Raw genomic sequence first — 20000 nt, forward strand, 5'->3', positions numbered from 1 at the left:
CTTAAAGATCTGCTGGCATTCTTGACCAGGACTGGGACAAATAATAAAAACAAGGAAAAATTAAAGAGTTTGTTTTACTTCGCAGTACCAAGGTTAGGCATAGCAGAGTGATTTCATGTATATGGTATGGTATAAACTGGGCACAGGAAATCTAATTCGTCACCGACAGGAATATTGCGAGCGGTTTATCCAGTTACAACAAGTGCTCGCGCAGTCCTGAACCAATGGATAAACCAAACAATTACAATCTGAAGGCGCGTCTAACGAGCGAGAAAGACGTACTGGCAAGGCGCAATTAGGTTTGATTCGACCAAAAATTTGCTGTACATTAGTTGCGGTTCCACTAGACCTTTTGCCCACGGGAAAGTGAGACTTTACCGATGGGAAGTCTGTGTTTTGTGTGTAACCTCTATTCCCACAGTGAAACTGCCCATGGGGAATCACTATGGATACATGAAAAAGAACAAAAGAATAACCCATGACGTTTCCCGAACCAAGTCGTAGGGTTTAGTCTTGGTTTATCTAACCACAAGAGTAGTTCAACCAATCGGGTGGAAGAAAAAAATTAATTCCGGAAACCTCAGCACATGCTGGGTACATTTTTGTGGTGTTGCGCTGAAATTGCGGCAAATATCCTGGCACGTACCAAATTCATTACACGTGGTATCAAACATGGCCAACTTTCGAAGTTCAAAATGAGTATATTTTACTTGTCTTTGCTCTAAATACCCATTAATTCGATTTCTTTCTTTTTTTCTTTTTCAAATACTGCCAGGTCAAAAGTTGACCTTGGGCAATTATTTGCAATTTAACCGGAGGACTAAACCTGACCGGAAACCCAAACCGATCCCAGCCCAAGGCAATTACCCACAGGGTTAGCTCGGGCAGAAGGCGAGTGTAACCGCAACTATTGTCACTATCAGCCATTAGCGAAACCAAGCAACACCCAAGGAATCGCCAAAGAACTTTCAAAGAGTCCATTAATCAAGAGTAAGAACCTGGTATCAGCTTTGCCCCTATAGCGTCAGAAAAGTGTTTATTTTTAAACCAAGTTTTGCGGGAAGATAAACAATCATAGAAAAATTGTCTAATTCAATGTTGCACCCAATTCAGATCGCCCGGGATTCTTTGTGTGTTGTATTTGCATTACAATAGTCGTGGTTACAATAGCCCTTTCACCCATTCGTAAATAGCGTTTGCCCACGGGCAAGGACGTTTTTGTGTGTAAGCGCTTTCCCTAGAACGAAACTGCCCTAGGGTTATTTCCATGGATACATCAAAAAGAACAAAAGAACTTCCCATGACAGTTCCTGAACTGAAAAGTACTGTTTATCTGCTCGCTAAGGTGGCTCGGCCAATCATAACGCAAGAACGTACCCAATACACGAAGATCCCTAATTATATTAATTAAGGTAGTCTTTTACTGTGTAACCGCATCCCAAAGAGTAACATGAAAACCTGAGCTGAATTAAACCCAAGCCATTTACCGTCCGAAAGGCCCCAAACCCAAGGTGTGTGTAACCACAACTGATATAGCATTCAAAGGGTTTGAATTGGATACGAAATTGGTGAATTGTTTATTTTCCCGCAAAACTTCCCGCAAATTGACACTTTTCTGACGCTGATGGAGATTAATCCAATTTGGTTAAATCTTGCTCTTTGAGCGATGGACTCTTGTTGCAAACTAAAACAATTCCAATTAAAGGGGAAAACACCGTCACTTTGCAGTAGTCAATTACATCTCTCGAAACCTGGGAAAAATAATGAACGACGGTAACAGAAAGACTTCGTTTGTGTTGATTACTCGAGAGGAAGTCTTCACGCTCTCTGCTGACAGACCTGAGCGATATGGCAAGCTGAAACCAATACTTACTTTCCTAATTGTTTCCATCTAGAAAAGAAGTCCTGTGAATTCATGTCCGTGGGTGCAAAAAACTTGGACGCAAACACGGGCAAAGGAAGAGCAATTCTTTGGCCCATGCCGTTCACACTAGTAAACAGGAAAAAAAGTAACAAATAGGCAACGTCAAACTCCAGGATTAGCGGACAAAAGCTATAAGCGAATCGAACAAATAGTAAGAGAACATCCAAGAGACAACTTCTGCATTCGTGCGCGTTTCGCCCACATGCACGAGGAGAACAACACGGGTGACGTCGCGTGACAACTTTTGTCACTTGCTTGAACAGTCGAACCTTCCGTAAGCGGACACCCTGGGGAGCAAGGGTTAGTGTCGGGTTACGGGATTTTTCTTTTCGCGGACAAAACGTTTTGCTCACGCAATCGAAAGCTTGCCCATCGCTGCACGATCCCTTTGTGTCGGCCTATCGTGGGCTGTACAGCTGTGAGTCAACTCTGTTTCGTCTAGTTGAAGACTGGAAACAAGCTATTGACACAGGAAAAACCGTAGACGTTTTATCGACAGATATGAGTAAAGCTTTCGACACAATGCATCCAACTCTATTGTTGGCTAAACTTCAGGCATACGGCTTCTCTAACGAATCGCTAACATTAGTGCGTTCCTTTTTCATGGACCGCAAAGGAAGGACTAAACTAGGAGCTGTGGTCAGCGACTGGAAACCAACCAATATGGGCTGTCCCTAGGGTTACAATTTGGGACCGTTTTTATGGAACATTTACCAAAATGATCTCGACTACCTGGACCGTTCATCTAGTCTTTCAATGTATGCTGACGACCACCAACTTTATTATGCTCATAGTAACATAAATGTCCTTATGGAGAGGATCAAGTATGAAGGGGAACGAATGTCGTCGTGGTATAAAGAAAACCATTTGGTTGGCAACTTGAACAAATATCAAGCCATGATTATCGGAAGTAAACACAAGCCATCTCAGCTGACGTTTCACATAAATGGCCATCTCATTAACATCACTGAGGGACTTAAATTATTAGGTGTCACTGTAGATAAGGATCTGCATTTCTCAGAACATATTTCAGCTACCTGTAAAAAAGCAAGTAGGCTGATTGGTGTTTTAATGAGGCTCAGGAAACTGATCCCTACCGAAGCTAAACTTCAGATTTACAAGACAGCGATTAAATCAGCTTACATATTGCAGCCTAGTCTGGCATTTTTGTAAGGCGTCGGATAGAAAGAAACTGGAACGCGCGAACGAAAGAGGTCTCAGGGCGGTTTTCTGTAATTGGAATTTGTCACACAACAACTTATTAAAACGTGCTAATCTGACTTCCGTATATAATAGGCGTCTTCAAGATATAGCAATATTTATGTTCAAGGTCAAGCATAAGTTACTCCCTAAGAATATTCTGGACTTATTCAGCGAAACGCCATCTAATTACCATCTGAGAAATTCTGATTTCTATATCCCACGATTCAACAGTGTCAGGCATGGGAAACATTCATTGACGTTCTTTAGACCACGACTTTGGTCCAAACTTAGCCCAGGAGACAGAGAAAGACAGACGTTAACGGCCTTCATGGTCAATATTAGAAAAAGAGATCTCGGTAGCCTGGTGGAGAACGACTTTTGTAATGGTAATTGTCCCACATGCACTTGCTAAATATAAATTTTTATAATCGGATAAAATCATAGATCCTAATTAAATAAGTTTTAGTTACTAAATACGTTCTTTATTATTGTAAATTCGAAAGATTATTGTATTTTTTATGTAGGATAGTGTCCCCGATTAGTAAGCCTATTACAGGCTAGCTAGAAGATTGACACTGAAATAAAGTTATTATTATTATTATTATTATTATTATTATTATTATTATTATTATTATTATTACCTATCTATTCCAAGAAGCTCATTGTGCAATTACCTAAACTGAAGGTCTACGATTGGATGAGCATTGAATTCCATGATGCACTCTACATTAATCATCTGTTTCATCTGAGCACCACCTTCGACGATTTGGGGCGGAGAATTGGTGTCGACTTGTAGACGTGAAATGAGTCAAGGAACTATAACTACTGGACGCTGTTGGGAGAATTAGAAACAATAGCGGCGAAGACAACGACAACGCCATTTAAGCAATAGAGGACGTTTTCTGTGTTTCCATAGCCTCATCTAAACACGAGGGGGAGTTTGGAGAATTCGAGACAGTTATGCTTTTATAAAATATTCCTCAAAGATAATTCGACAAATGAAGGAATATGCTGATACCGGGTACTTTTACTTCTTGATTGAAACAGTTTTTCTTGATACAGGCACATATTTCCTACCAGCCAATCAAAACGCGCGTCTGACTACATTGGTGTGATGTCTCAGCCGTGTTTCCATACTCTCATCTTAACACAGCTATTGACAAATGAGAGTGGGCGTACTATCCTAATTATTTTATAATAAACGATAGTATTATTGGTTGAAAGGGGAAAAATACTCGTATTTTTGCGGTAGTTTGCATAACGACGACGTGAAATCACCAAATTTGAGGTTTCAGTGACAGCATAGACCTCTTTCATAATGGGTGCCAAATAAATTACTCTTTTGTTTTAATGCTAATAAGCCCTACTAACCTCGCTACGACGAGCAAATTTCAAAAGAATATTTGTTTTAAAACGAGGGCAGTAGGTCTAATTAACATAAATACAAAAGAATGTAAAGTTGGTCGCCATTTATGAAAGTGGTCAATGAGCATATCCATGCGAGCCTTTCAATCTCTCTTTGTACTCTGACCGAATTAGATGCACACCCAAGCCTTTGCTACCTATTTCAACAATAAGTTAACGCTCACGGTTAGCGATATTTTTTGGTTAAGGTAAACGCAGCTGTTTACTAGAGCATCTTTACTTGAGGGGAATCATTTGGGAACACGTTGTGACGTCGACTGTCTGTACTCCGAGACACACGTGGTTTTGAAGTTAAGGAGAAGTGCCACGGGACACTTCGTGACGCTTATTGAAATAGGTGTGCATTTAATGGGCCATTTCCGAGTTGCTGTTTGTCTCGGTTTCGAAATGAGTCTTCGAGCTCAACAACAGCCCTTTTCACGGTTAGTTTTTTCTCATTTGCATTCCAATGTAATCTAACGTGGGTGCGAGGCAATTTTGGGTTAAAACTACAAAATAGCTCGAAATTGCCTCACATACATGATAGATTGCATTGTAATGCAAATGAGAAAAACTAAACGTGAAAAGGGCTATTGCAAGGGAAATGAGTTTGATTTGCATAGGAATACCCAATGGTTGTGCACCAGGGCCCGGTTGTTCAAAGGCCGATTAACGCTAATCCCAGATTAAAAATTAACCAAGGAGTTCATTTCCCTATTCCCAAATGCTGTTCAACGCTGATATTCGGCAAAACTTTACATAAGAAGAAGTGAATCTTGAAACACAAAAATAAGCAAAAGAAACTTTCACCAAAAAGTTGAAAACATGAAACAATAGTTTACGCTAATCCTGGATTAAGTTAATCGGCTTTCGAACAACCGGGCCCAGGGCTCCATTTGAGGCATGTAGCAACTCGGAAATGGGCTACGGACATATCTTACTCTGAGACCGCTCTTACGGGGTTGTACGACGTGAATGAGATGCAGTGATCGCGAAAGACTTTCGATGGAGTAAAGTTATATCTTGACGTGACGTTTTCGTCCATAACGACTCGTCCCTGTTTTAACGTCAAGGACGACGACTAAGGTTACGAGAACACCACAAAATTATGGGTTGTAAAGAAAACTTTGTGACTTTCGCATGACGCGTGATTATTGGGCGCGCACTCGCAAAAGCCAAGAAATGTTAAGAAGACATTGTGTGACATTGCGTGACGCAATGTCTTCTTAACAAATTGATAAATCATCAATTATCTTTCCGAACCAACCTCGTTTCCAGGGTCTCTATTTTCTGCCTCCTTTGTCTCTCTCCTCAACGACAAAAGAGGCAGAGAAGAGAGAGACAGGAAACGAGATTGATCTGGCATGTAAAAGGATATGAGTATTGAGATCATCAGGACTGTGAACAGTGGAGGAGAAATTAACAAATTGTGAAGACGTCTTGTTGCCATAAAATATACCAATGGCTCCTATTGAAAGATAAAATGATAAGGTGAAACTTCAAATTGGTTCATGGAGACAAAAGTGAATACTGCCACCGCAACACAAAGTGACAAGACTTACCCTTTGTGTCGCTAAATTCTGATTTGATTCCAACTTGGAGAATGTCGTTTTCAAACAAAACGCCAGTGTTTTTGAACACAAATCTGCCAAAAAATAATGCGTATTCAGAGGAGGAATCCACTACCAAAAACGCATACACTTCAGAATGTCAGTCCAAACTGACACTACCTGTTTAAAGATACTCCCAGTTAAAACAGAACACAAACAACGAAACCATATCTGCTAATGAGCCGTAACCTCAACATTTTTTATTTTGCAAAAAGTCAAATTTTATCATCACAAGATATGTATTTTACGTTGTCTTTCGATTTTGCTTCTAAAAGGCCACACGAGTTTACAAAATTGGCACACAATCACAAATCGATTTTCCATTCCAGTTTTAAAAGAATTTTTGCAATGAATAGGCGTTTTTTACGTCACCACAGGAAGAGGCCCAAGTCTCGCACTAACTTCGCAGTAAGACAAACAACCTATGGTTTTATCAAATTTTATGAAACATTAAAACTGAGATTTTGAAGACAAAACGAAAGCAAGTTCGATTCCCAGACTTGGAGTCGTTTATTGGTTCTTTATTTTGCTCCGAAAGGTTTTTCTCCGGGTACTCCGGATATTCCCTCTCCTCAAAAACCAACATTTGATTTCAGTAAGTTTACAGTGTCTCCAATTAGTGCTCCAGCGCTAGAAGACTAGACACTTCATAAATTTCCTTTCCTTTTTTCTTTTTTTTATTTCACAATGGATGAATGGATATATCTCGGCAAGAAAAAAAAATTGAGGTTGGGGGCCGTAAAATAATCAAATCTTACTTTTTAAGATTCTCCTCTGTTCCAGGGTTAATGGTCGGAATACCCCCTATCACTGGCGCTGGTGTTGCTGCTGGGATGTCAAACACGTCGACAAGAAGCCCTCCACCCGCAGTATCTGAAGCTGCAAAGTTGTTTACGAAAGGAGCATTTCCTGTGCCAATGAGATCTGAAAAAGGTCAAGTTTTCGATTGAGTGCTGTAAAACCAAAGTAATTCCACCAGAACAGATGCAGACAATCACGAAAGGCTAACGGTAACTCAAAACAAACACAAGCAGCCAGCCAAAACTCTGCCAGGGAAAGCACCTCAGAACTGGAACTATTCAAGGTGATAACGATGAAGATGATGTACCCTTGTGAAAGAAGAAATTGTAGTTCCTTGGCCAAGGAACAAAGCGACAAAAGAGAAAATCAGGGTACCAGGAAGGAAATGAACCTATGACCTCCACAACAACAACTGGGTGATCCAACCATTGAACAAGAAGGACTACTGATGAGCTAGGTCGTTTTTCTAGGTGCTGATACAAATTGTCCCAATGGTCAGTGGTACACTTCATATGGCGTGAATCAAGACGAATGAAAACAACTAACTCAGTCCTGTGAGTTAAGTGCACACACGGACATTTTATTTTTTGCATTTAATCTTTCTCCAATAGTAAAATTTGGGCTCAATTTTGAAATGTTTCTTTAACTTAGCATGGTGCAATCTCAACAATTTTCACCCAAGCAAAAATTCAAGGAGTTTTCAAGCAGTTTCCCACCAAATCCTTTTTTTCAAGGGCTTTTCAAGCGCCTTGAAGTCCAAATTAAAATTCCAGGGCTTTTCGAGGACTTCAAGGAGTAGCACTAACCCTTCTAACTACACGAATAAAATCTATATTGTCCGTGGTCTCGACTTTTCCACCACGCCAAGATTCTAAACTGTTCTGGTGGAAAAAACGTTCCTCAAAAATTTGAAAACAAACAAAAACCGGAAAAATTGGCTTGTTCCTATTAACCATTAAAAAAAGGGAGGTGCAAGTAGAACTGTAAACCTCAACAACGAGCACAGAGAACGAGCACAGAGAACGAGCAAAGAGAACGAGCACTTGTCGGCAAATTTGAGTGCAGCAAGGGAAGCCTGGAGCAAAAATGAAGTAAAAATTTAGACGTTTCCACAAGCGCAGCGACTTAAAACATGAAAGAAATTTTGCGAGTTCAAGAACACACTTGCCATAGAGCTCTAGCATTTGTCCAAATGTTTCATCACCGTTCATAAACAACATGGCCGTGTACATTAAGCGCCTTTCAGTGAATTTTCTGTCATTCTTCGTTTGGCCATACAATCAACATCTTACTAACCAAGCTACAATCATCGAGTTGGGAAGGTTATGTAAATGAACTTCACAAGAGCTGGATTTCAACCCGGTTCTGTTAAGGCCCACAAGAAATAGTTTCTCCTTCTCTTATATAGCTCCCCTTCCCCCCTCCCCCACACATTCAATGTTGGAAGGGAACAACGATTTCCTTTTAAAACCGTTCAGTCTTACACAACAATGAATCAGGGGGGTTAGGAGAGAAGCAAAGAAGACGTCAAAAGTGCTAATCTTCGTAACGGTTTTGTCTACGATTGTAGGTCACTGGCACTCTCTGATACAGACATCACCATTCAGTCTGTACTGGCGACCTCGGTAACGATTCTCTCACGCAGACCTCCGACTTGCTTAATAAGAATAAAGTATGATTCATGATGATAAGGCAGCAACCTACCAGATGCTTGATTTTCTTTTTGATTCATCCCTTTGCACTTTACCAAGCAATTAACATAATGCCAAGAAGGCCAGGCAAGATTTTTCAGCCTCTCAGCAAGCATCAAGCAATATTATGCAAACATGGTACAACATGAGTTGATTACATTTTGAAATTAGTCACTTTCACCAATTCACACAATAGCACTGAACCCTTAAGAAAACGTATGCATTACATACCTGCTTGTAATGCAGGATTTGAAGGAGGGAGCTGTAAAAAGGAAAGATGAAATCAATAATTACTAGGAATAAATATCTGTATTAAAATTAATTGACATTTTCAGAAAGGTATTACAGCAAACAAGCTCATGCATAGGGTTGGAAAATAAAATGAAGATAGCTGGCAGGCATTGTTGTATATTTACAATATTAAAGAGCATAATTATTTCTTAAAGCTCAAGATGAATCAGATCACACAAAGGCAACATATGAAAAGTAAAGTCGATAACATACATGCACAGGCACTTCATTTGCCACTGGAACTTGTCCATTTGTTGTTGGTTTTTCAGCAGGTTCAGCCTTTTCTTCCTTCTCGACTATTCCAGTCTTCTCTTGTTTCTTCTTCTTCAACTTAGCCAAGATGGATGATTCTCTTTCTGGAAAAGGTGGCATTTCTTCAAGCACAGTAGCCTGTCAAGAATATTCGGAGATTGTCACTTCAATGAGTTTAAATCAGACCAACAGTACATGTACCAGCCCAACCCTCCCCTGAGAAATAAAACAGCATTCCAAACCCTCCATAAACAAAGGGTTTGTATCTCTTATCTAGGACCAACTTGAACTGGAATCAGTGATCATTCAGACAGTAACAGGTACAGCTCACCGCAAAAACAGGGCCAGGGGCTCATTTCTCGAGAGTCCCGAAACTTTAGGGGCCATTTTCGAGTGTCACAATCCCCTTTGTATCTCAAGAACGGAGAGGATTTTAGTCATCAAACTTCACAGTCAGTTTACTTTTTGTTACCTTGGAAACATGTTAAAAGATCGGCCTTCCAAAATAAGCGGTTGGCAATTTCAAAAATGGCTTTTTGGGCCTGAAAAGTTTTTGGGACTTTTGAGAAACAGGCCCCGGGTGTCTGAAGCAAGAGTAGCACTAAGCCGATGGCCTGCGATTGAATCCACGTCTGACCAGCATTCTAGCCCCTGGTAGTGAGACTTTTAGCCCTTCTCAGTGACAGGGTAAGGAGTTAGATTAAAAACTGTGTGATGCGGGTTACTTTAAAACACTTTAGCCCGAGCTTAAGAAAACCAAATTCGAAGTCGTTTTCATTTTTCCCAATCCTAGTATAAAAATGCTGTTCATTGTTGAAAAAGTGTCAGGAAGGTCTAGAAGCAAAGAAATAAAGTATTCACCTACTTGAAGTGTCACTTTCTTAGGATGTTCAGGTGGTAGAATGACTGTTAAGTTATAAGTTATAATTAAGTGTATCTTTTTTTTTTGGTTATAAGGCTACTCGGTTACAAGATGCACCATTAACGTTCAATCTTGTTTCTGTCAAGTTTACATAACATTGAAAATCACACCTAAATCTTCAGCTATAAGACGCATCCTAAACTATTGGGAAATGCCGTACTATGTTACCTTGTATTTCACATCAATTGTTCAAAATTACCGGTAGTTAATTACAGACATTTACACTTGTAAACAAGAGTGGAAAGAAACTTGCACATAATTATAAGCATTAAGAACAGCAAAAGAATCAAGGTCAATAGAAACTCACCAATACATCAGGGGATGCAACAGTACTAAGTTTCAAGTATTCCAAAGCTCTCTGCTGAATTTCTGCATCCGAATTCTTGAGGTTAGAATCACTTCGCAAAATCTGTTGAGGCAAAGCAAAACTTGTTAGTTAACAAACAAGCTCAGTAGGCATACAGGTGATGAATAAACTTGTTGCGGCCATTTCTTATATCCTTGCAGCAGGACCTTCCCATTAGCTTTAAGACTGACACGAAGGATTGGACAAAACATGTGTTGTGTGACTTTAAACTGTATAAACTACATGTACAGTATAAGCTTTTGGGTATGTGCTGTAGCTAGAGACAATGGTCTAACCTCTTGAATGTGTCCCTTGATCTCTGGGAAAAGGTTAATAAACTTGACATATGTTGACATCAGTAAACCTCTTGTTGAAGAACAACACAATGGGAACTTGCTATGAAGAAGCTGGAACTGGACCATTGGACTGGTCAAGGGAGGCAAAAAAAAAAAAAAAATTAAAAAGCACCAACATGAGTAGGTTGCTATTATAATGAATACATGATTTAAAAAGAAGAATTTCACCCATACCATAGGTCATTATTCAAAGAGGCAGTTGCTTTACCTCGAGCGTGGATCACCAGCGATAAGATTTCCAAACTCTCCTAAGATGTAACCACCGACTTTCACCATATTCTCATGGCACGATGGTGACTGCAGGGCCTCAAACACTGTCTTAGCTGCATAGCCTTGGATATCATCCCTGTTTATGACAATCTGGATCACACGATACCATACCTACACAGCAAGTTCAAACTAGTTAGTGTCGACAATATTATTGATGGACACATTATTGTTGCTTAACTTGAAGCTGCATTTAACGAGGCCTAACATGATTGTACGTACCAGTAATACAATTTTTTTTTTTGAATTCCCTCTCCTACTCTCGCCCAGCTGCCCTCAATTTTCCACTATATTATTAAACTTGCTACAGTTAATTGTGGGATCTAGTTCTGCAAAATAGGAACTTAATTCACTTATAATGGTTACTTCATGCTGCCCTTTAATTCACTGTCACGCAAGCAAGACTTGGCTTCCGCTACATACTTCTTCGCTGACATAATCCCCTGCATTTCTGATTAGTGTTAGGATGGTGTCCATGTACCAGGAGTAGTCAGTGGCAAACTTCTCAGCAAGTATTGCAACTTTTAGTACCTGAAGGAAAATTGTTCAGAGCCAGTAAACACAATGTGAAAATTTATTAGTTGAATTTTGCTTCAGAATCTAAAACATTCAAACAATGTTTCTACGTTATTCATTACCATTTCCTCCTTGATGGAATAATCAGCTGTTTCCAAGTACGTCAACATTTCTGACACTATCTCTTCAGCGTTGTTCTTATCACACATAGCATAAAGAAGATCAACTGCTCTCTGGCGCACACTGACATCACGTTCAGTCTACAAATCAAGAACAATAAACAATAATTATTGAACTTGTAGGGGTTTCAATCATTAGCCAGATCCACTGATCGGAGGCATCCTTTGGTCTTTATCTGGAAAACTGACTGCATGTACTTCTTTGGAAATGAATTTAATGTATGTTTAGCAACAGGAAAATGTAAACAACGAGATAAATTCACCTTCAGTGCTGAAACAACAGTCTCTTGATGTTTTCTGACAGCATCAGCTGAGAACTCGGAGTTGGACATTAAACAAAGACCTTCTAAAGCAAGATATCTGTAAATTAAATATTTAGGAAGATAATAATCATTAGTTATCACAACAGACCACTTTTAATAAGTATACATCCAACAATTCCTAGAGTGTTTAGTACTGTGGTGTACATGTAGTATAGTGGATATTGCTTTCAGACTGCATCCCAACCTTCCTGTCTGTCCATACGCTCCAAAGTTCACTCAGCTTTCTATCCATTTGAGGTGGGTAAAATGAGTACCAGTATTACTGGGGACAAGTTGTGCATGAAATAGGATAGGAGTGGCACTCAACTTTACCAGGATGACATGTGGTAGAAGCTATTGAAAAAGGAGCCTTCAGGTTGCCTCTGATCGTTCTTAGCCTCTTTGTCTTTGTCAAATTTCACTGATTCATCAAAGAAAGCGCAGTCACTTTAAATTCCATTTTGCCAAAATTTGAACCAAAGTAGTGAACATACCTAAGGTTGGTTTCCCTGTGTGTCAAAAACTGACCCAGCTGGTTACACCCTCTGATCAGCAAACTTTGTTCACTGTGAAAAAAAAAAAAACAAAAACAACAGAAATATTCATTTACTTTCTATGATATCATCTAAAAAAAAGTTGGACACTAAAAAGGACCAAAACAGAAGAATCTTAGGGTGCATTCGATTGTCCATATTCCGGAATAGGAATACATGGAATAGAAGTGTGAAAAACACATGAAAATTGTCAAACACTTGCTAAAATGCTATTTTAAACATATCGTTATCATCCTTGTTGCTTCAAAACGCCAGACCTTCCATTTTAAATCATCACTTCACGTATTCTTATTCCGGAATAAGGTCAATCGAACGCGCCCTTAGTCACAGTTGTTTTCTCACTTCAGGGATGTGACTTATGTGTACAGTACCTTCTGCACAAGATAATCTGGAGTGCAGTTCATAAAGTCTGATAAATCAAGCCCAATTTACTTGACAAAATTGAAATAATTTCACTTTCCAATTTTTAAATTATTTAAAATGTAGTCAAACAATAATCCAATCTTCTGTCAACACCAAAAGTGTAGGAATTGGCCATTGGCTATTCTCATGGAATCAAAAATCCTTTACTACACCTGCTGTATGACATAATTATTATTTGTAATTTTGAGTTTCAATGCCCTTTTCTACAGAGTTGATGTCACAAAAGAATAATACCCCATTCCATCAAAGAACTATTTTCCTTCATATCAGTTGGCTTTTTCAAAGTAAGCTAGAATGAAGACTAAATGTAAGCTACTAATCTCTGGTTTCATTTCTTTTGATTTTCAAGGGTCATAAAGCATCAGTAGAGTTGTGAGTGAGATTCTTGTTCAAAATTAATGAACCTTTAACTGACTCTTACAGTGAATCTACAGTGAAGATACAGCTTTGACAATGACTTCACTTAGATGTACACTGTATTTCCCCACAGTTTAACCCTTTAACACCCAAACTGGCTTAAACCGGCCAGACTTAGTATTTTACTCTGTCTGACGCCAGACCAATTTACTCGTTAATGGGGAACCCCCAGAGGTCAATGGGTTAAACTACTGGTTAGCTTGTTGGAAACCACTAAAATTAATAACTTTTTGTCCTGGACATGCCATTTTTTTTAAATTAATATCTTTCTTCCAACAGCTCTTAATATGGGCTTTGGTTTACTGGCTGGTGTTTAAGGTACATGTATTTAGTTGAAAAAAATGGCGTACCAAATGATACAACTATTATACTCCATACCTATCCATGTGAATAATCTGGTTTATAGCTTCAAAAAGTACAGCATTTCTTGCATTTGAGTGCTGGACTTTCTTGGATTTTGGTGGCTCCTATGGAAGGATCAGGATTAGTTCAAGTTTTTTCTTTTTTTCAAAAATGACAGGCCAGGGTGAATATTATAAGCATGAGTATCATCTCATTTTCTGTACAAGTCCTTAAAAGGAATGACCTGGACAGTAAAGAGTTAGCAAACCACAGAAATCAGCCACACAAAATAGCAAAATCTAGCCACAACCTACCCTAATACATCTTTAGGATGAAATTTGACTGCAATTGGGGCGAAATTTCTTAAGGTGACTGTATACAGTTTTTAAGCACTTATACTGCCATTTCTGCCATATTTATGCAGTTTTTGCCTAGAAGCTAACACTTTGACAGTCAATGTGTTCTGCAGGTTGTTACCATGGTAATGCACCTAGAATAAAACAAGGCCAAAAGGATGCTTCTTCCTCATTGCTGCCGCAGTGAGTGAGCCTGAAGCAAACGAACAAGGCAGCTCTGTAATCGGGAGAAGAACACATTTTTTACTTCGAAATGCAAAGGATTATGGTCAAAGGCGCAAGGAATTGTAGTTCTAAGCGAATGGAGGATTTAAGATGCACAGTCAGACCAAATTGCTCATACATGTCCAATATACCCAAACAGATACGATTCGTCTCGTCAAACCGATGGTCCATTGGTACGAATGGTAGGATTGATATCGATAGAAAATTTCATTCCAATGGTGTTATTGGTGAAAAACAAGTTCGCTTAAATTACACCAAGTAGAAACGCGCTAATAGTTATGAATATTCCTCTTTCTATAAGCCAACCACACAAAAGATGTTCGCTTTCACCAATAGAACCATTAGAATCACCACTAACACCAACGGAGTCTATTTGTGAGTATTGGACAACCCTCAAATTGCTCATTACACAGAAGCCTTGACCGTCACACATCCAAAAAATGTTTTCGAGTTATTTGTCCATTTTGTATGGACACACCAACCCACCAATATGTCTGCTGGCAATCAACAAAAACATCTGGAGCTCACTTTGTGGTGAGAGCACTTACTGGTACTTTTCGCTCCCGAGATAAAATGCATGAGTATGGACACATCTCCTAATGCACTTGAAATGCTCAAACTTCTGAGATTCATAGGGATAGACATTTTTTGCAACCAAACAGCTTTGTATCATGGAGTCACGCAAAGTAACAATTTGGACATGTTTGAAACAAAAGACCTTAATTAACCTGTAAAACAGCTCTGTTTTTTAGTCTTCTGGTTTATTTTCACTTCTTTTATCACACTTACTTATGATTCATGGATATTTTCCAAGATATAATATTATTGAAAATAGCTAACTATAAACTTTCGTTTTATTATAAAATAAACGGTGTTTGAAAAGTGAAAACTATTTCAAGCATTTGATGAATTAATGTTCAGTTATTGTGCATTTTTCATAGCAACTTTCAGAAAAATCTGCAAGATTCCATTCAAATCTCAGAAGCTCCGAGTTAATTTGTGGATACTGGTCACGCATGACAAAGCTTGACTGTAAAATCTCCCTTTAATTCCACGCACGATCCATCGATAAACTACTACAAGTCAAATGTTGGTTTTTGAGGAGAGAAGAAACCAGAGTTCCTGGAGAAAACCTCTCAATGCAGAGTAGAGAACCAACAAACTCAACCCACATATGATGCAGAGTCTGGGAATTAAACCCAGGCGACATTGGTGGGAGGCGAGTGCTCTCACCACTGTGCCATCCTTGCAAGCCATAACAATTACCCAAACTTCAAACAACATGAATACATGTACATGTATATATCAGACAAAGCTACCTTAGTGCTTCTTTTTCTTCCCAACTATAGGATTAATTTTAAATTTATCTTTGTCAGAGAGTAATAAAGTTGATCTACAGCTGTACTGTAATGTCTCAGTCAGAACACTCTATAAAATAAGATAATAGGATGATACTTCATGTGAAATATAAACATTAAAAGAATTACCGTATGACTGGTCAATAATAATTGAATCCCCTAATTAAATTTTATGGAAAAGAGAGGGATATTATGGTGGATCTGTTTATACAATGCTCTAGATTTAATTACCTGTGCTTTGTTCAAAATGGTTTCAAGACATTCATTTAATCGTGCATGGATGGCTGGATCATCTGAAGTCAGAGAAAGTGAATTCAGGGGAAAAATGAAACTGTTCACAGCATTATGTTTTATCCATGCAAATTACTGAGCAATCATTTGAGACAAAAAACAAACATCTCTTGTTCCGTCTTCTTCACATGCACAGCATACAAACCTTAAGACTGTTTTATTATTCCCCTGTTTGTGGAGATTATCCCACCAAGCCCTATTCAACAACAAGTCAGAATTCTTTTCAATTTGACACAGATCTCCAGGCTTAGGGTACTATTTTACACATTGGAAAAACATTGTAAATTTAGTGCCTTTTCATTAATGGCATCCAAACAAGTCATGGAACACAACACAATGCAAGATAAGCTCAATTTCCAATCTGGTGGATGGTACAAATGCAATATCTTGAAAAATCAAAAGTCAAAATTCCATTAAAAGAAAAAAAAAACCAATACATTGTGCTACAAGATAGGATGGATTTCCAACCTGGTGAAGGATACAGCTGCAAAAGTTTAAGCAGTTTGACACACAGCCATGGTGCTGGAACAAAGTAATAAGTGTAATCTTGGAGGTCTGTGTATGATGATGTCACAATCTGTTGAAAAGTTAGTAAAGTTAGGACCATTTAAAACTGCTACTTGAGATTGTTTCTACATGTACCTCGCAGATAGTGGGGGTAAATACTGTCAAAAAAGGGTGGGGTTCAAAGCCCACGTCTGGAGGCCAAATTCACCAACAGATTTGATACTTAACAAACTAACATAAAAACTATTGCAAAAAAAGTTGTTTGTTTAATCATGATTAGCTTGCCGAAATCTAATGCTGTGTATTTGCGGCAAACTTAAGAAGATAATCAACTCTTAAAATACCTTTTAAAAGCTTATCTTTACTTGCATTTCTTAATTCTTGGGACTGACAACACTTGCCTTCATTGTTAGAGCCCAAAGTTGAATTAAAAATGATGAAATTTGGCAAAAAATAAAGCGTAGGGAACAATATAATACGTTACATGCTTAGTAACCATGAAGTTATTTACAGTCTGGTCTGTGTGTGTATGTCATGTTTATGGAAGCCATCGATTGGAGAAAAAACGTGTCGCTAAACTGAGAGTTTACCCATGGACTGCAGTAATGAAGGGCAACAAAACAGCCAGTCATTTGCCTCGTGAGTTCACTGTTTTCTTGCACACGGTGGAGAGATTAGACTGTGTTGAAGTGATCGATTGAAGAACATGTTTAATCTTCAATGGTCTCACATATAAGCTGCACCCAGGATTTCGAGCCCAATATTTTGGCAAAAAGATGCAGCTGATACAACAGTTTTTTACGATATTCACATAACTGCCAATATCAACTTTTGTGGGTTGTTCAAAATAACGGCAAGATTTTGTAACTTCGAGCTACAACAAGTTGCAAAATTGTTGAGACACTTTCATTAAAAAACACCTTTTCCAGCTTCCAATAGCCACCGTATCTAGAATTTAAACCTTTTCCACTTCCCTTCCCCTCTTCCCCTTTAAATGTTGACTGTTTAAGTTTGCAACAATTTTTTTGTCTTGCTAGCAACACTGATAAGGGAGGGAGGGGGGCTGCAGTGTGAGAGATAATAGGTAAATTAATAACACCCCAAGAAGGTGAAGTGTCTCCACTATTTTTGCAACTTGTTGTAGCTCCCCTTGATGGTGTATTTTCATTGACGGAAAATAAAAGCCATTCAACGTCTTAACACTCGCATGATTGATCAGACTGTTTTGCTGTCTTTTTTGAATTTTTTTTTTCTCAATGGCCTCCAAAGTGACAATAATTAATATTACCGGTATTATATGGCCTGTGTTTGTAGCCGATATAACGCGTGCTCTGATTGGCTAATTGTGACTGAATTGTAAGGCATTATTCTCCCGTAATGCCCATGGGCCGATTACGGGCTTGCAAAAACAAAGCAAAAGGTAATTAAAAAGCCATATAATAAACTACTTACTAACCTCACTTGCTCGGGACCATACTGGGAATATTGGCCCTCGGTTGTTTTTGTATGGACCTCGCTGCACTCGGTCCGTACTGCCACGACCTCGGGCCAATATTCCCCAGTACGGCTCTCACGCTCGGTTAGTAAGAAGTTAGTGATACAGTTCATGATCTTGGGCATATACAGAGATGTATCCAGGTTTTCAAATTTGGGGGTCCTCTGGACCCCTTTTTGAAAAATTTGGGGGTCCATTGCAAAATTTTGGGGCTCCAGCTAATTAATATTCAAGAATTAATATGCGATCTATAATTTGCCTCTTAATTGCTGCTGCAGTACCCTTGCACAAATATAAAGTCTTATCCCTCCCAACGAATATGTACTTAAAATGATCAATTTCTTTGAAAATGTTGTGCCTATTGATTCATCAATCAAAATATATGGGCTGTCAAAGCTCCATCGATCACATCTGAAAACGTCTTGAGGAATCCATATGCTGTAGGAACTGTTGGCTCCAGTTGATAAACTATCTAGATCTCCACAGCAAAAAAAAAAAACAGAACTGAATCTCAATTTTCCGTAAAAGAGCATTATTTATTTTAACTACACTTGAGGTGTAATTTAGGAACAAAAGAGTAAACAAATGTAAGCGATCGATACACAGTTCATCGTCAGCCCGTGAGGCCTTGACTTCGCCATGGCCAATGTTAATAATCGAGTGATTGAATACATTCAAGTTTCATGTTCAAGATGTTAATTTTAACACTAACTCCGAAGAAAAGTTGCATAATTTGCAAACAGAAAAATTCTGTGCAAGACAAGAACCGAGACGATGACACGTGCGCGCCCGGAGTTAATATCAACAGGGTCGCACAAAACAAAAATTTAACATACTTCGCCATTGGATTCTCTGTCATTTCGCTCATGATAAGCGAACTAATGCTTGAAATTCACTTGAAAAGCATGCAATAAACTGAACTTCGACTGAAATGTTTTATTATCACCGGCGGCAGATCGAAAGTGTCGCCGATTGTCTCGCCTAACAAACAGCTCAGATCATGTCACGCAACACGTGCGAACTCAAAACTGAACTCCTGAAGCTGGACATAATGGTTGATAAATGAAATTATTCGACTACAAAAATCCGTAAAGAACAGCTTACCTTGAAATTTAAGGAACTCGATCATTTCTCCGTTGTGAGAAATGGGAATGTTCAATTTTCTTGGGAAATACGCCTTTCGCATGTTTTTCCCGGCGTTTGTAATTTGCATAAACGTACATTCGATTTTTTTCTGCGTCCAATTGGACCATTTGTTCCATAATCTATGCGTCCAAAACGAAAACGAGTGCGTCCCAGGACGCAATGACGCACTCTGGATACATCTCTGCATACATATGTTTTGGGCCCTTCTCAGATCTCATTTTATTTTAGCCCTTGTCGTAAAATGATTCTGAGTATGGCCCAAAACATAAACCTGTAAACATAAACTCTATTGTTTTAATAAAAACTAACTGCCAAAAACGTATTGGGTGAAAAAGTTGTTCCCCTTCTAAGAAAAATCTGACGATTTCATAAACGTAAGAAGAAGCAAGCAAGCATTGGACCCACCTCAACTGATTCAGAACCTTTGTGCAAACCTTGTATGGATTAATTACCAATTAGACCCTTCGCCCACGAGGGCTACAGGTCAATAGCCCATGAGTGAAGAATTGTTTTAGTATCACCCAACTAGTTGGCCAGAAAAGGCAATAATAAAGTTAGCAAGTGCAAGTTAAAGAAATACTTGTTTGGGAATAAAACCAAACAACACGTCTCACGCTTTTCCCTACTCAAGGACTATTGCTAATAGTCCTCTAGTAGCGTAGCCAATCAGAATGCAGGATATTTGCGTTAGTCCACTAGTTGGGTGATACTACTAATAATTATTATTACATTAGTGGATCACAAACACTTACCCTACTTAGTCTTGACACTGCTAGTTGGACACATCCTTTGTAATCATCAGCATAGTGATGGACAACACCT

General features: G+C 38.8%; 1 protein-coding gene across 1 annotated transcript in view; it reads right to left on the reverse strand.

Moving 5' to 3' along the window:
• LOC137969410 (AP-2 complex subunit alpha-2-like) overlaps window positions 1–20000 on the reverse strand; it is a 33024-nt gene that overhangs the window by 7626 nt on the left and 5398 nt on the right. Inside the window, exons 5-23 of the mRNA XM_068815629.1 lie at window positions 19931–20000; window positions 16499–16607; window positions 15971–16032; window positions 13837–13925; window positions 12559–12630; window positions 12026–12122; window positions 11706–11843; window positions 11491–11598; window positions 11009–11181; window positions 10741–10870; window positions 10406–10507; window positions 9138–9314; window positions 8865–8895; window positions 6900–7065; window positions 6094–6176; window positions 5910–5999; window positions 3802–3925; window positions 1874–1990; window positions 1–31 (exon numbers count right to left, since the gene is read on the reverse strand). The exon at window positions 1–31 is cut by the window's left edge and continues 39 nt beyond it; the exon at window positions 19931–20000 is cut by the window's right edge and continues 32 nt beyond it. Coding sequence (XP_068671730.1) covers window positions 1–31; window positions 1874–1990; window positions 3802–3925; window positions 5910–5999; window positions 6094–6176; window positions 6900–7065; window positions 8865–8895; window positions 9138–9314; window positions 10406–10507; window positions 10741–10870; window positions 11009–11181; window positions 11491–11598; window positions 11706–11843; window positions 12026–12122; window positions 12559–12630; window positions 13837–13925; window positions 15971–16032; window positions 16499–16607; window positions 19931–20000 — 1969 coding nt within the window. The remainder of the gene's footprint in view (window positions 32–1873; window positions 1991–3801; window positions 3926–5909; window positions 6000–6093; window positions 6177–6899; window positions 7066–8864; window positions 8896–9137; window positions 9315–10405; window positions 10508–10740; window positions 10871–11008; window positions 11182–11490; window positions 11599–11705; window positions 11844–12025; window positions 12123–12558; window positions 12631–13836; window positions 13926–15970; window positions 16033–16498; window positions 16608–19930) is intronic.

Source organism: Montipora foliosa, chromosome 9, assembly GCF_036669935.1.
Source record: "Montipora foliosa isolate CH-2021 chromosome 9, ASM3666993v2, whole genome shotgun sequence".
Taxonomy (NCBI): Eukaryota; Metazoa; Cnidaria; class Anthozoa; order Scleractinia; family Acroporidae; genus Montipora; species Montipora foliosa.